Source organism: Salvelinus namaycush, chromosome 26, assembly GCF_016432855.1.
Source record: "Salvelinus namaycush isolate Seneca chromosome 26, SaNama_1.0, whole genome shotgun sequence".
In the NCBI taxonomy this organism is placed as follows: Eukaryota; Metazoa; Chordata; class Actinopteri; order Salmoniformes; family Salmonidae; genus Salvelinus; species Salvelinus namaycush.
Genome location: NC_052332.1, coordinates 12,292,839 through 12,308,028, shown reverse-complemented (window position 1 = coordinate 12,308,028; position 15,190 = coordinate 12,292,839). Strand labels below are relative to the sequence as shown.

At 44.5% G+C, this 15,190-nt stretch overlaps 1 protein-coding gene across 2 annotated transcripts in view; it reads left to right on the top strand.

Annotated features, from left to right (window-relative positions):
- The window catches only part of LOC120021912 (synaptic vesicle glycoprotein 2C-like), a 60,762-nt gene that overhangs the window by 34,749 nt on the left and 10,823 nt on the right, over positions 1 to 15,190 (top strand). For both annotated transcript variants that reach the window (XM_038965750.1, XM_038965749.1), the window contains exon 3: positions 5,634 to 5,785. In XM_038965750.1, the coding sequence (XP_038821678.1) occupies positions 5,634 to 5,785 (152 nt within the window). The remainder of the gene's footprint in view (positions 1 to 5,633; positions 5,786 to 15,190) is intronic.

Genomic DNA, 15,190 nt, shown 5'->3' with positions numbered 1-15,190 from the left:
AGAAAGAAAAAGTAACTTTCAGATTCACAAGACAAGTCTCCATTTTGTTCCCTTCCCAAACAAACCCGTCAATAGAGACCCTAACAACAAAAGCAGCAGAAATAGACAGACCAACAGTGGTGGAAAAAGTACCCAATGATACTTGAGGAAAAATCGATATATACCTTAAAATAGAAAATGACTCACGTAAAAGTGAGTCACCCAGTAAAATACTACTTGAGTAAAAGTATTTGGTTTTAAATATACTTAAGTATCAAAAGTAAATATAATTTGCAGAAATATTGCCGTGGTAATTATTCTACTGAAAGGAGAGACTTTTAGAATTCTTCAAAAAAATTATTTAATTACTGCAGTAATGGAGCTAGTCAACGACCTGCCCGTAGGTGATTCGTGGAGAGCCCAACCACCAGGACTAAGCCACAGTATTTTATAGCAAAGTCCATCCTCCTGGATGTTCATGACAAACAACTGATGTGTGGAATGGGTCAATAGGTTAGAATTTGTATGAAAGAAATTAATAATTCACAGTAGACAGTATCTGCTGTGAAAACTGTTCTAAATGTAAGGAAACCAGGGTTTGCCCCCCCCCCAAAATGAGGTTCCTCTCAACCCGAGCCATCTCTCCCTGGTACCTTCCATTACACAAACACTAATTCAACATGCTTCAAGAGGGCCACCATTGTTCCTGTTCCCAAGAAAGCTAAGGTAACTGAGATAAATGACTATCGCCCCGTAGCACTCACTTCCGTCATCATGAAGTGCTTTGAGAGACTAGTCAAGGACCATATCACCTCCACCCTACCTGACACCCTAGACTCACTCCAATTTGCTTACCGCCCCAATAGGTCCACAGACGACGCAAACGCAATCACACTGCACACTGCACACTGCACACTGCACACTGCCCTAACCCATCTGGACAAGAGGAATACCTATGTGAGAATGCTGTTCATCGACTACAGCTCAGCATTTCAAATCAAATTGATTTATATATCAAATCAAATCAAATGTATTTATATAGCCCTTCGTACATCAGCTGATATCTCAAAGTGCTGTACAGAAACCCAGCCTAAAACCCCAAACAGCAAGCAATGCAGGTGTAGAAGCACGGTGGCTAGTAAAAACTCCCTAGAAAGGCCAAAACCTAGGAAGAAACCTAGAGAGGAACCAGGCTATGAGGGGTGGCCAGTCCTCTTCTGGCTGTGCCGGGTGGAGATTATAACAGAACATGGCCAAGATGTTCAAATGTTCATAAATGACCAGCATGGTCAAATAATAATAATCACAGTAGTTATCGAGGGTGCAGCAAGTCAGCACCTCAGGAGTAAATGTCAGTTGGCTTTTTTAGCACGTCCGGTGAACAGGTCAGGGTTCCATATCCGCAGGTAGAACAGTAGAAACTGGAGCAGCAGCAAGGCCATGTGGACTGGGGACAGCAAGGAGTCATCATGTCAGGTAGTCCTGACGCATGGTCCTAGGGCTCAGGTCCTCCGAGAGAGAGAAAGAAAGAGAGAGAGAATACTGAGAGAATACTGAGAGAGAATACTGAGAATTAGAGAGAGCATACTTAAATTCACACAGGACACCGGATAAGACAGGAGAAGTCCTCCAGATATAACAAACTGACCCTAGCCCCCCGACACATTAACTACTGCAGCATAAATACTGGAGGCTGAGACAGGAGGGGTCAGGAGACACTGTGGCCCCATCCGATGATACCCCCGGACAGGGCCAAACAGGCAGGATATAACCCCACCCACTTTGCCAAAGCACACCCCTCACACCACTAGAGGGATATCTTCAACCACCAACTTACCATCCTGAGATAAGGCCGAGTATAGCCCACAAAGATCTCCGCCACGGCACAACCCAAGGGGTGGGGCGCCAACCCAGACAGGAAGACCACGTCAGTGACTCAACCCACTCAAGTGACGCACCCCTCCAAGGGACGGCATGGAAGAGCACCAGTAAGCCAGTGACTCAGCCCCTGTAATAGGGTTAGAGGCAGAGAATCCCAGTGGAGAGAGGGGAACCGGCTAGGCAGAGACAGCAAGGGCGGTTCGTTGCTCCAGTGCCTTTCTGTTCACCTTCACACTCCTGGGCCAGACTACACTCAATCATAGGACCTACTGAAGAAATGAGTCTTCAATAAAGACTTAACCTCTCTAGGGTACGTGAGACGTTAGCGTCCCACCTCTTCAACAGCCAGTGAAAGTGCAGGGCGCCAAATTCAAAACAACAGAAATCCCATAATTAAAATTCCTCAAACATACATGTATTTTACAGCATTTTAAAGATACACTTGTTGTAAATCCAGCCACAGTGTCCGATTTCAAAAAAGCTTTACGACGAAAGCAAACCAAACGATTATGTTAGGTGAGTGCCTATTCACAGAATAACACAGCCATATTTTCAGCCAAAGAGAGGATTCACAAAAAGCAGAAATATAGATAAAATTAATCACTAACCTTTGATGATCTTCATCAGATGACACTCATAGAACTTCTTTTTACACAATACATCTATGTTTTGTTCGGTAAAGTTCATATTAATCCAGAAATCTGAGTTTACATTGGCGCCTTACGTTCAGAAGTCACAAAACATCCTTTGATTTTGCAGAGAGCCACATCAATTTACAGGAATACTCATAATAAACATTGCTAAAAGATACAACAGTTATGCATGGACTTTTAGATGCACTTCTCCTTAATGCAACCGCTGTGTCAGATTTCAAAAAAGCTTTATGGAAAAAGCAAACCATGCAATAATCTGAGTCGGCGCTCAGAGCCCAATCAAGACACAAATATAGCCGCCATATTAGGCATATTATGGTCCTAAAACTGAACCTTGAGGAACACCGAAATTTACAGTTGATTTGTCAGAGGACAAACCATTCACAGAGACAAACTGATATCTTTCCGACAGATAAGATCTAAAACAGGCCAGAACTTGTCCGTGTAGACCAATTTGGGTTTCCAATCTCTCCAAAAGAATGTGGTGATCGATGGTATCAAAAGCAGCACTAAGGTCTAGGAGCACGAGGACAGATGCAGAGCCTCGGTCTGACGTCATTAAAAGGTCATTTACCACCTTCACAAGTGCAGTCTCAGTGCTATGATGGGGTCTAAAACCAGACTGAAGCATTTCGTATACATTGACTGTCTTCAGGAAGGCAGTGAGTTGCTGCGCAACAGCTTTTTCTAAAATTTTTGAGAGGAATGGGAGATTCGATATAGGCCGATACTTTTTTATATTTTCTGGGTCAAAGTTTGGCTTTTTCAAGAGAGGCTTTATTACTGCCACTTTTAGTGAGTTTGGAACACATCCGGTGGATAGAGAGCCGTTTATTATGTTCAACATAGGAGGGCCAAGCACAGGAAGCAGCTCTTTCAGTAGTTTAGTTGGAATAGGGTCCAGAATGCAGCTTGAAGGTTTAGAGGCCATGATTCTTTTCATCATTTAACACCATAGTACCCTCCAAACTCGTCATTAAGCTCAAGACCCTGGGTCTCGACCCCGCCCTGTGCAACTGGGTCCTGGACTTCCTGACGGGCCGCCCCCAGGTGTTGAGGGTAGGAAACAACATCTCCACCCCGCTGATCCTCTACACTGGGGCCCCACAAGGGTGCGTTCTCAGCCCCCTCCTGTACTCCCTGTTCACCCATGACTGCGTGGCCATGCATGCCTCCAACTCAATCATCAAGTTTGCAGATGACACTACAGTGGTAGGCTTGATTACCAACAACGACGAGACGGCCTACAGGGAGGAGGTGAGGGCCCTCGGAGTGTGGTGTCAGGAAAATAACCTCACACTCAATGTCAACAAAACAAAGGAGATTATCGTGGACTTCAGCAAACAGCAGAGGGAGCACCCCCCTATCCACATCGACGGGACAGTAGTGGAGAAGGTGGAACGTTTTAAGTTCCTCGGCGTACACATCACGGACAAACTGAAATGGTCCACCCACACAGACAGCGTGGTGAAGAAGGCGCAACAGCTCCTCTTCAACCTCAGGAGGCTGAAGAAATTCAGCTTGTCACCAAAAACGCTCACAAACTTTTACAGATGCACAATCGAGAGCATCCTGTCGGGCTGTATCACCGCCTGGTATGGCAACTGCTCCGCCCACAACCGTAAGGCTCTCCAGAGGGTAGTGAGGTCTGCACAACGCATCACCGGGGGCAAACTACCTTCCCTCCAGGACACCTACACCACCTGATGTCACAGGAAGGCCAAAAAGATCATCAAGGACAACAACCACCCGAGCTACTGCCTGTTCACCCCGCTATCATCCAGAAGGCGAGGTCAGTACAGGTGCACCAAAGCTGGGACCGAGAGACTGAAAAACAGCTTCTATCATAAGGCCATCAGACTGTTGAACGGCCATCAGACTGTTGAACAGCCATCACTAACATTGAGTGGCTGCTGCCAACATACTGACTCAATCTCTAGCCACTTTAGTAATAAAAAATTGGACATCGTAAATGTATCACTAACCACTTTAAACAATGCAACTTTAAATAATGTTTACATACCTTACATTACTCATCTCATATGTATATCCTGTACTCTATACCATCTACTGCATCTTGCCTATTCCGTTCGGCCATCGCTTATCCATATATTTTTATATGGATTATTCATTCCTTATTCATTCCTTTACACTTATGTGTATAAGGTAGTTGTTTTTATACACTCCGACATAATTTACAAACAAAGCATTTGTGTTTCGTGAGTCCTCCAGATCAGAGGCAGTAGGGATGACCAGGGATGTTCTCTTGATAAGTACGTAAAATGGACATTATTTTCTTTAGGAATGTAGTGAAGTAAAATATGAATCGTAAAGTACAGATACCCCAAAAAACTACTTAAGTAGTACTTTACAGTAGTTTTACCAAAGTACTTTACACCTCTGCGGATAAATAGCAATCTATTAATAGTTTGATGTCTGTTGTACTGTGTTGCCAATGTGACCAGATGAAAGGCTGTTTGGCTGCTAACTGCTGGCCTATTGATTTTGCACTCTCTCTCTCTCTCTCTCTCTCTCTCTCTCTCTAACTCTCTCTAACTCTCTCTCTCTCTCTAACTCTCTCTCTCTCTAACTCTCTCTCTCTCTCTCTCTCTCTAACTCTCTCTCTCTCTCTCTCTCTCTCTCTCTAACTCTCTCCCTCTCTCTCTCTCTAACTCTCTAACTCTCTCTCTCTCTCTCTCTCTCTCTCTCTCTCCCTCTCTCTCTCTCTCTCTCTCTCTCTCTCTCTCTCTCTCTCTCTCTCTCTCTCTCTCTCTAACTCTCTCCCTCTCTCTCTCTCTCTCTCTCTCTCTCTAACTCTCTAACTCTCTCTCTCTCTCTCTCTATTTCGCTCCCTCTCTCTCTCTCTAACTCTCTCTCTCTCTAACTCTCTCTCTCTCTAACTCTTTATTTATCTCGTTCTGTCTTTCTGTTTCTCTCTCCAGACTCAATCCCATTGCGTTAGATGAGAGCAGCCATGTTTCCCGAACTGCTCACACAAACACACATACAACACCAATGACCGGACAAAAGGGACAAAAGGGGCACTCCAAAAATGGACCCTACGTTTCGCAGTTAATTTGTCCATATAGTGCTGACTATGTTTCCCATGTCCCCGTGCAGGATTGGTGGGGCTGTGCCCATCGTGTTCCCCTACTTTGCTGAGTTCCTGGCGAGGGAGAAGAGAGGAGAGCACCTGAGCTGGCTCTGCATGTTCTGGATGATAGGAGGGATCTACGCCTCAGCCATGGCTTGGCTCATCATACCACACTATGGTGAGTGACTGACAGCCCTGTCCTCCTATCAGGTGCAGGATTATCTGAGTGACTCACTTAGTTCACCAATAATAACCGTTCTAAGGCAAGTTACATTTGTCACATGATTGACATTAGCAACTTAGGCCTGAACGGGCTGCAACCCGTATCCTAGAATGGACAAGTATATTTAACAGCAACCAAAGCTAGAGAAGAGGGAAGCAAGAGAGAAAGAGAGGGGATCCAAGAAAGAAAGGACAGAATAGAGGAGAGAGGGCCAACAGTTAGAAAAGAGAAGGAGAGACGGAGGGGAATGAAAAGAGGAAAAGGAAGGAAAGAAAAAGCACGAGGGAAGGAGAGGTGGATAAGTGAAGATGATTTATGTGGGCGGTGTCAGGGATATTTAACGGGTGAAGGAAAAACAGAGCGAGGGAGGGAGGGACAGAGCGTGATCGATAAAGAAAAACAGAGTGGGAGAGACAGGGGGAGAGAGAGAGAGAAGGGACGAGGGAGAACGTGAACAGGAAAAAGAAAGACTGGTGAAGAGAGAGAAAAGGAGAGCAAATGAAGGATAGAGACGAAGGGGGGGGGGGGGGGTGATTGAAGAGGTGTGGTGAATGCATGGTGGTGTATGCAATGTGGTGGGTGTGGGTGTAGGCAGGTGTAGAATTTTCAGTGAAGTCATTGATTTACTATAAAAGACTGTTGAGGACAGAAGATAAAAAAGCACTCGTCATAAAACACACGACATGTCTTCACACACACACACGCACCACACACCGTTAACACCTTGGTCTCTCTGTGTGTAGCAGCCGTGTGTGTGTGTGTGTGTGTGTGAAGCAGCCGTGTGTGTGTCGTAGGTTCCGCCGCAGTGGACTCTTCATTGACTGCTGCTAGCCAGGGGCTGCAGGACTCCTCTTCCTGGAAAACCTCAGTGTTGGTGTGTGTATGTGTATGTGTGTTTGCTGAATTAAGTTGAGGGGCGTGGCGTAACCTCACAGCCGTAATGTTTTGTACGTGAAGTATCATTTTTATATATCATTTCCAAACCACCTGAAGTCAACTCCACATTTGGTTTGATGATACCAAAAGGTGATTTTTTTTTTTTTTTTTTTACATGTACCCATCACTTCGATAGATTTTTAGCTAGCGGTGGCTAAAGTTAGCTGAAGTTTGTCATGGCTGATTAAAGAAAAACTGAAACCCCCCGCCCCCCAATATTAGAAACAGGTCAATTTGACTCCCCCAATAATATAATATGATGAGTTTGATTGGAAAAACATCCCCACTGTAAAGTGGCAGGCAGCTAATGGCTTTATGTGGCTTTGCACCACAGTGACTCAGTTTCTAATTTTATGAGGAGGCAGCCTGCCCAATGTATTGCGTTGGTCTGCAGTGACAGTTCAACAGCATGCACTACGCTCTCTTTTTCTCTTTGTGGTGTTTGCTGAGGAGAGGTAGCGCAGCTATATTCATGAGCGCTCCAATGTATAAATGTTTTGAGAGTTTCCAAACGAGTAAAAGTTCATGAACATTTCATAAATGTATTCCTATGTTGTTGTTTAACTAGCAAACTATTGCTGATGAGATAAGATTGTGTAAAAAACTGTTTTATACCGAGTGACCCAATGCTAAGTTGGCTATTTTAGCTAGGCTAACATTAGCTAGCTAGCTAAGCTAGCACCAAAGCACAGATGGAAGAGTGAGCCAGATGTTTCACTGGATGTATACATCTGAAGCATCTGGCCAAATTTGGTGATGAGAGGAAGACCAGTGGCCAACAGTGGGAGAAGGTGGAGCGAGATGGATCTTGCCCGACATTCTGCTAATTTTCTCATCAATGAAACATTTGATCTCAACACAGTGTTCTGTCCCAAAACTAGCATATGTTATGAACAGAGTGGACTAAGTTTTGTAGACTTTACCCTTTGCCAAAGTTTTAAGAAATGGCATTTTTTAGAAAGAGTGCAAGGGCGAATTGGGTTATTGCACACACGCACATCACAGAGTAGGTGTTTCCTGACAGAAATATGTGAATACATGCTAGAATGTGACAATATGATCTCACTACCTCTTTGCTTGTTCTGCCCACTATGATTAATTTGCTCCCATTGGAAATGACAGGCTGTGGTCTATCTTGGGTTGGTAATAAACATCTTTGACCAAAGCCAGCACAGTATCTGGATCTTCCCCTTTTCCTTTTCAATTGCAGTTTCAGATAAGCAGCACTCAAAGGGTCAGTGTTCACCCTAGTGAAAAGGTAGCTAGTGCCCTTCATGCCAAAGAGGAGAAAAATGCAGGACAAATATTTTTGGTGAGAGTGCAGAGGGCTGTAAGCTACACTGTACAATTCACAATAAACAGGTACTATGTAGTCGGATTGCTAGCTATACCTATTACCAGACAGTAAATCATTAATTTAGCTTAGAAAAGTACAATTGAATTCATGTTAATAAGCTAACACCATCATTGTTAAGGCCAGCCATTTTTGTCATGTGATAATTGTAGATGATCATATGATTATGGCTGGGCTCAAAGTGAGTGAGAGAGAGCAATATAGTGAGTGAGAGAGAGAGAGCAATATAGTGAGTGAGTGAGAGAGAGCAATATAGTGAGTGAGAGAGAGAGAGCAATATAGTGAGTGAGAGTGGGAGAGCAATATAGTGAGTGAGAGTGAGAGAGAGCAATATAGTGAGTGAGAGAGTGAGAGCAATATAGTGAGTGAGAGAGAGAGAGCAATATAGTGAGTGAGAGAGAGAGCAATATAGTGAGTGAGAGAGAGAGAGAGCAATATAGTGAGTGAGAGAGAGAGAGCAATATAGTGAGTGAGAGAGAGAGAGAGCAATATAGTGAGTGAGCGAGAGAGAGCAATATAGTGAGTGAGAGAGAGAGAGCAATATAGTGAGTGAGAGTGGGAGAGCAATATAGTGAGTGAGAGAGAGACAGCAATATAGTGAGTGAGAGTGAGAGAGCAATATAGTGAGTGAGAGTGAGAGAGAGCAATATAGTGAGTGAGAGAGAGAGAGCAATGTAGTGAGTGAGAGAGAGAGAGCAATATAGTGAGTGAGAGAGAGAGAGCAATATAGTGAGTGAGAGAGAGAGAGCAATATAGTGAGTGAGAGAGAGAGAGAGCAATATAGTGAGTGAGCGAGAGAGAGCAATATAGTGAGTGAGAGAGAGAGAGCAATATAGTGAGTGAGTGAGTGAGAGAGAGCAATATAGTGAGTGAGAGAGAGAGAGCAATATAGTGAGTGAGAGAGAGAGAGCAATATAGTGAGTGAGAGAGAGAGAGAGCAATATAGTGAGTGAGAGAGAGAGAAATATAGTGAGAGAGAGAGAGAGAGCAATATAGTGAGTGAGAGAGAGAGAGCAATATAGTGAGTGAGAGAGAGAGAGCAATATAGTGAGTGAGAGAGAGAGAGCAATATAGTGAGTGAGAGAGAGAGAGCAATATAGTGAGTGAGAGAGAGAGAGCAATATAGTGAGTGAGTGAGTGAGACAGAGCAATATAGTGAGTGAGAGAGAGAGAGCAATATAGTGAGTGAGAGAGAGAGAGCAATATAGTGAGTGAGAGAGAGAGAGCAATATAGTGAGTGAGAGAGAGAGAGAGAGAGAGCAATATAGTGAGTGAGAGAGCGAGTGCAATATAGTGAGTGAGAGAGAGAGAGAAATATAGTGAGTGAGAGAGAGAGAGCAATATAGTGAGTGAGAGAGAGAGAGAGAGCAATATAGTGAGTGAGAGAGAGAGAGCAATATAGTGAGTGAGAGAGAGAGAGCAATATAGTGAGTGAGAGAGAGAGAGCAATATAGTGAGTGAGAGAGAGAGAGAGCAATATAGTGAGTGAGAGAGAGAGAGCAATATAGTGAGTGAGAGAGAGAGAGCAATATAGTGAGTGAGAGAGAGAGAGAGCAATATAGTGAGTGAGAGAGAGAGAGAGCAATATAGTGAGTGAGAGAGAGAGAGCACCGTCCGTGTTGAAGCAGGGAGAGGATGAACAGGTTATCAGGTGAGAATTTGAGTTATAAAGCACTATCAGTTCAATTCCTCATCTTTACTGACAGTAGCCCAAGTAAGTGCTATAACAAAACAGTTGTTGCCTGCATTCTGATTTCATTTGGATTTCATGGCGGGGGGTCAGAGACAGTTAGGAGAGGGAGATCCCTGCCCATGTTGAGGCACAGGGAGAGAACTAACAGGTCATCAGGTGAGTGAGTTATAAGGCAGTCTGGTAAAGCATGTTGCACAGCAAGTTACGTTGCACACAGGATTGGAACTATCAGTTCAACTCCTCATCTTGGCTGACTCTAGCCCGAGGGCTATAATAAATGTTGTTGCCTGCATTCTGATTTCATTTGGTTGTCATGGAGGTTGAAGATGTGGCTGCGCTCAACAATGACACAAAGCAGATAAACTGGTTACCAACGTAATTACAACAGTAAAAAGTCCTTTTTGGTCATACCTGTGGTATACGGTCTGATATACCCCAGCTTTCAGCCAATCAGCATTCAGGGCTCGAACCACCCGGTTTATAATGACTGTTATTGATTGTGTATGTTTGTTGAATGACAATGAGTTTCTTCTATGCATTATGCCATACGCTTGATCCATATTAAAGGGCTATACACTATATATACAAAAGTATGTGGACACCCCTTCAAATTATGGATGTGGCTATTTCAGCCACACCCGTTGCTGACAGGTGTATAAAATCAAGCACAAAGCCATGCAATCTCCATAGACAAACATTGGCAGTAGAATGGCCTTACTGAAGAGCTCAGTGACTTTCAATGTGGCACTGTCATAGGATGCCACCTTTCCAACAAGTCAGTTTGTGAATTTTCTGCCCTGCTAGAGCTGCCCCGGTCAACTGTAAGTGGTATAATTTTGTGAAGTGGAAACGTCTAGGAGAAACAACGGTTCAGCCGCAAAGTGGTAGGCCACACAAGCTCACAGAACAGGACCGCTGAGTGCTGAAGCACCTAGCACGTAAAGATCATCTGTCCTCTTTTGCAACACTCCAAACTGCCTCTGGAAGGAACATCAGCACAATAACTGTTCATTGGGAGCTTCATTAAATGGGTTTCCATGGCCAAGCAGCCACACACAAGCCTAAGATTGCCATGTGCAAAGCCAAGCGTTGGCTGAAGTGGTGTAAAGCTTGCCGCCATTGAACTCTGGAGCAGTGGAAATGCTGGAGTGAATCTGGGTTTGGCAGATGACAGGAGAACGCTACCTGCTCGAATGCATAGTGCCAACTGTAAAGTTTGGTGGAGGAGGAAAAATGGTCTGGGGCTGTTTTTCATGGTTTGAGCTAGGTCGCCTTGTTCCAGTGAAAGGAAATCTTAACGTCACAGCATACAATGACATACTAGGCGATTCTGTGCTTCCAACTTTCAAATCAAATCAAATGTTATTGGTCACATACACATGGTTAGCAGATGTTATTGCGAGTGTAGCGAAATGCTTATGCTTCTACTATAGATCCAACGATACAGCAGTATCTAACAGGTAATATCTAACAATTCCACAACAATCCCTAATACACACCATCTAGTAAAGGAATGGGATGAGGATATATAAGTATAAAATATATGGATGAGCACTGACAGAGCGGCTAAGATGCAATAGATAGTAAAGAATAGATAGTGAAGGATACAGTATACAGTATATACATATGAGATGAGTAATGCGAGATATGTAAACATTCTTAAAATGGCATTATTAAAGTGACTAGTGTTCCATTTATTAAAGTGGCCAATGATATCAAGTCTGTAGGTAGGCAGCCGCCTCTCTGTGCTGGTGTTGGCTGTTTAACAATCTGATGGCCTTGAGATAAAAGCTGTTTTTCAATCTCTCTGTCCCAGCTTTGATGCACCTGTACTGACCTTGCCTTCTGGATGATAGCGGGGTGAACAGGTAGTGGCTCGGGTGGTTTTTGTCCTTGATGATCTTTTTTGCCTTCCTGTGACATCGGGTGTTGTAGGTGTCCTGGAGGGCAGGTCGTTTGCCCCCGTTGATGCGTTGTGCAGACCACACCACCCTCTGGAGAGCCCTGCGGTTGTTGGTGGTGCAGTTGCCGTACCAGGCGGTGATACAGCCCGACAGGATGCTCTCAAATGTGCACCTGTAAAAGTTAGTGAGGGTTTTTGGTGTCAAGCCTTCTTCACCTGTGTGCGTGGACCATTTCAGTTTGTCGATGATATGTACACCGAGGAACTTAAAACTTTTCACCTTCTCCACTGCTGTCCTGTCGATGTGGACAGGGCATTGCTCCCTTTGCTGTTTCCTGAAGTCCATGATAATTTCTTTTGTTTTGCTGACATTGAGTGAGAGGATATTTTCCTGACACCACACTCCGAGGGCCCTCACCTCCTCCCTGTAAGGCCGTCTCGTCGTTGTTGGTAATCAAGCCCTCCACTGTAGTGTCGTCCGCAAACTTGATGATTGAGTTGGATGCGTGCATGGCCACGCAGTCGTGGGTGAACAGGGAGTACAGGAGAGGGCTGAGAACGCAGCCTTGTGGGGCCCCAGTGTTGAGGATGAGCATTGGATAGACCTATGCACGGGCACTTCCTGTTTTACTTTCTGCCTAAAGGAGGGGAGCAACAAGATGGAGTCATGGTCAGATTTGCAAAAAGGAGGGTGGGGGAGGGCCTTGTATGCATCGCGGAAGTTCGAGTATCAGTGGTTGAGCATGTTACTCGCTCGTGAACTGCAATCGATATGCTGATACAATTTGCGAACAAGGCTACCTAAATTCTATGTCCCTAGCTAGCCATGTCTCCGTGAAATGGAGCATGTTACAATCACAGATAACTCTTTGGAAAGCAACTCTTGCCCTAATTTTGTCGACTTTGTTAACTAGGGACTGGACATTAGCGAGTAATATACTCGGAAGTGGTGGGTGGTGTGCGCTTTGTGGCAATAGTTTGGGGAAGGCCCTTTCCTGTTTCAGCATGACAATGCCCCCATCCACAAAGCGAGGTCCATACAGAAATTGCTTGGTGAGATCTGCGTGGAAGAACTTGACTGGCCTGCACAGAGCCCTGACCTCAACCTCATCAAAAACCATTGGGATGGGCCTCCCGGGTGGCGCAGTGGTCTAGGGCACTGCATCGCAGTGCTAACTGCGCCACCAGAGTCTCTGGGTTCGCGCCCAGGCTCTGTCGCAGCCGGCCGCGACCGGGAGGTCCGTGGGGCAACGCACAATTGGCATAGCGTCGTCCGGGTTAGGGAGGGTTTGGCCGGTAGGGATATCCTTGTCTCATCGCGCTCCAGCGACTCCTGTGGCGGGCCGGGCGCAGTGCGCGCTAACCAAGGGGGCCAGGTACACGGTGTTTCCTCCGACACATTGGTGCGGCTGGCTTCCGGGTTGGAGGCGCGCTGTGTTAAGAAGCAGTGCGGCTTGGTTGGGTTGTGCTTCGGAGGACGCATGGCTTTCGACCTTCGTCTCTCCCGAGCCCGTACGGGAGTTGTAGCGATGAGACAAGATAGTAATTACTAGCGATTGGATACCACGAAAATTGGGGAGAGAATGGGATAAAATAAAATAAATTAAAAAATTAAAAAATTAAAAAAAACATTGGGATGAATTGGAACGCTGACTGCGAGCCAAGCCTAATCGCCCAGCATCAGTGCCCGACCTCACTAATGCTCTTGTGGCTGAATGGAGTGGAGAGAGGAAGCTGTTATAGCAGCAAAGGGAGGACACTCCATATGAATGCCCATGATTTTAGAATGAGATGTTCGACGAGCAGGTGTCCACATACTTTTGGTCATGTAGTGTAGTTTGACTGTCACTGAAATATTTTATGAATTAACACTGCAATTAAATTGTGTAACCAACTAAAAAGTTTGTGGACTCAGATTCCCTCGACTCATTTTAAGTTAATTGGGTATAAGAAATGAGTTATTCAAGACCATGTACTAGCCAAGCGTAATGCTGGGTACATAAATAGAATAATAGTTTTAGACATGTAAATGTAGTTAAATAAGGGTTGTGTTGGTGACTTTCTGAACTGTTAAGAGTAAGAACACAGTTTAAAGTAATATAGAAAAATATTGGTGTTTCCATTGTGATTGTAGTATATTGACCAATTTATCAGCACATTTTATGATGTATTTTCACTTCAAAATTAACCAGAAATAACAATTTCACAGCTTTTTAATGTTTTTTTATCTCCCATGTGGGGATTAGTAGATCCGGCTGCATACTGTACCGCCGGATCCCCCTACAGCGGTGTTGACAACGGAAACTCATTGACCCTAATCCCCCCAAAATCCAACACAAAGTTACACCCTTGAACTAAACCATGGATTACAGTTTCTCCTGTAGACTACTTTCAGGGCGAGGAACCTTCTAACATCAAGTTGTAAAATAGTGAACTACTCCTTTAAAGCAGATAGAAGTGAAATGCTTGTGTTTCTAGCTCCAGCTGTACAGTAAATGTCTAACATACTAATACAAAGAATATACAGTACCAGTCAAAAGTTTGGACACAGCTACTCATTCAAGGGTTTTTCTTTATTTGTACTATTTTCTACATTGTAGAATAATAGTGAAGACATCAAAACTATGGAATAACAAATATGGAATCATGTTGTAACCAAAAAAGTATTAAACAAGTCAAAATATATTTTAGATTTTAGATTCTTCAAAGTAGCCAACCTTTGCCTGGATGACAGCTTTGCACACTCCTGCCATTCTCTCAACCAGCTTCATGTAAAGAGCTTTTTTTTGTTTTAAAAGGCCAATGTTGTGTTTTGAGACAGGCTTGAAAAAGCTAAGTAGCCAGTAGGCAGAGGGTAGCATAATTTTCCTGATTCTCTGTTATAATGCTATGGGAATAATGATGCATTTTTTTGTTTTGTAAAGTGATTTCTTGCGTCAAACAACACAATAACATTTCAGTCACCTCCTTGTCTGAAGGACAAGTGGATAAACAGGTTAAGGGCCTCCCAAGTGGCGCAGCAATCTAAGGCATCACAGTGCCAAAGGCGTTACTACAGTCCTGGATTCGATCCCAGGCAGTGTCACAACCGGACGTGATCGGAAGTCCCATAAGGGCGGCACACAATTGGCCCAGCGTCGTCCGGGTTATCGGAGGGTTTGGCCGGGCGTGCTTTACTTGGCTCATCGCGCTCTAGCGACTCCTTGTGGTGGGCCGGGCGTCTGCAGGCTGACCTCGGTTGTCAGTTCGAACTGTGTTTCGACTGACACATTGGTGCAGCTGGCTTCCGGGTTAAGCGTGCGGGTGTTAAGAAGCGTTTGGCGGGTCATGTTTCGGAGGACGTATGATCCGTCCTTCACCTCCCAAGCCCGTTGGGGAGTTGCAGCGATGAGACAAGATCGAAATTGGGGAGAAAAAGGAGGTAAAAAAAATATTATAATAATAATAATAACTTAAAGCGGGTACAGCCTCAGT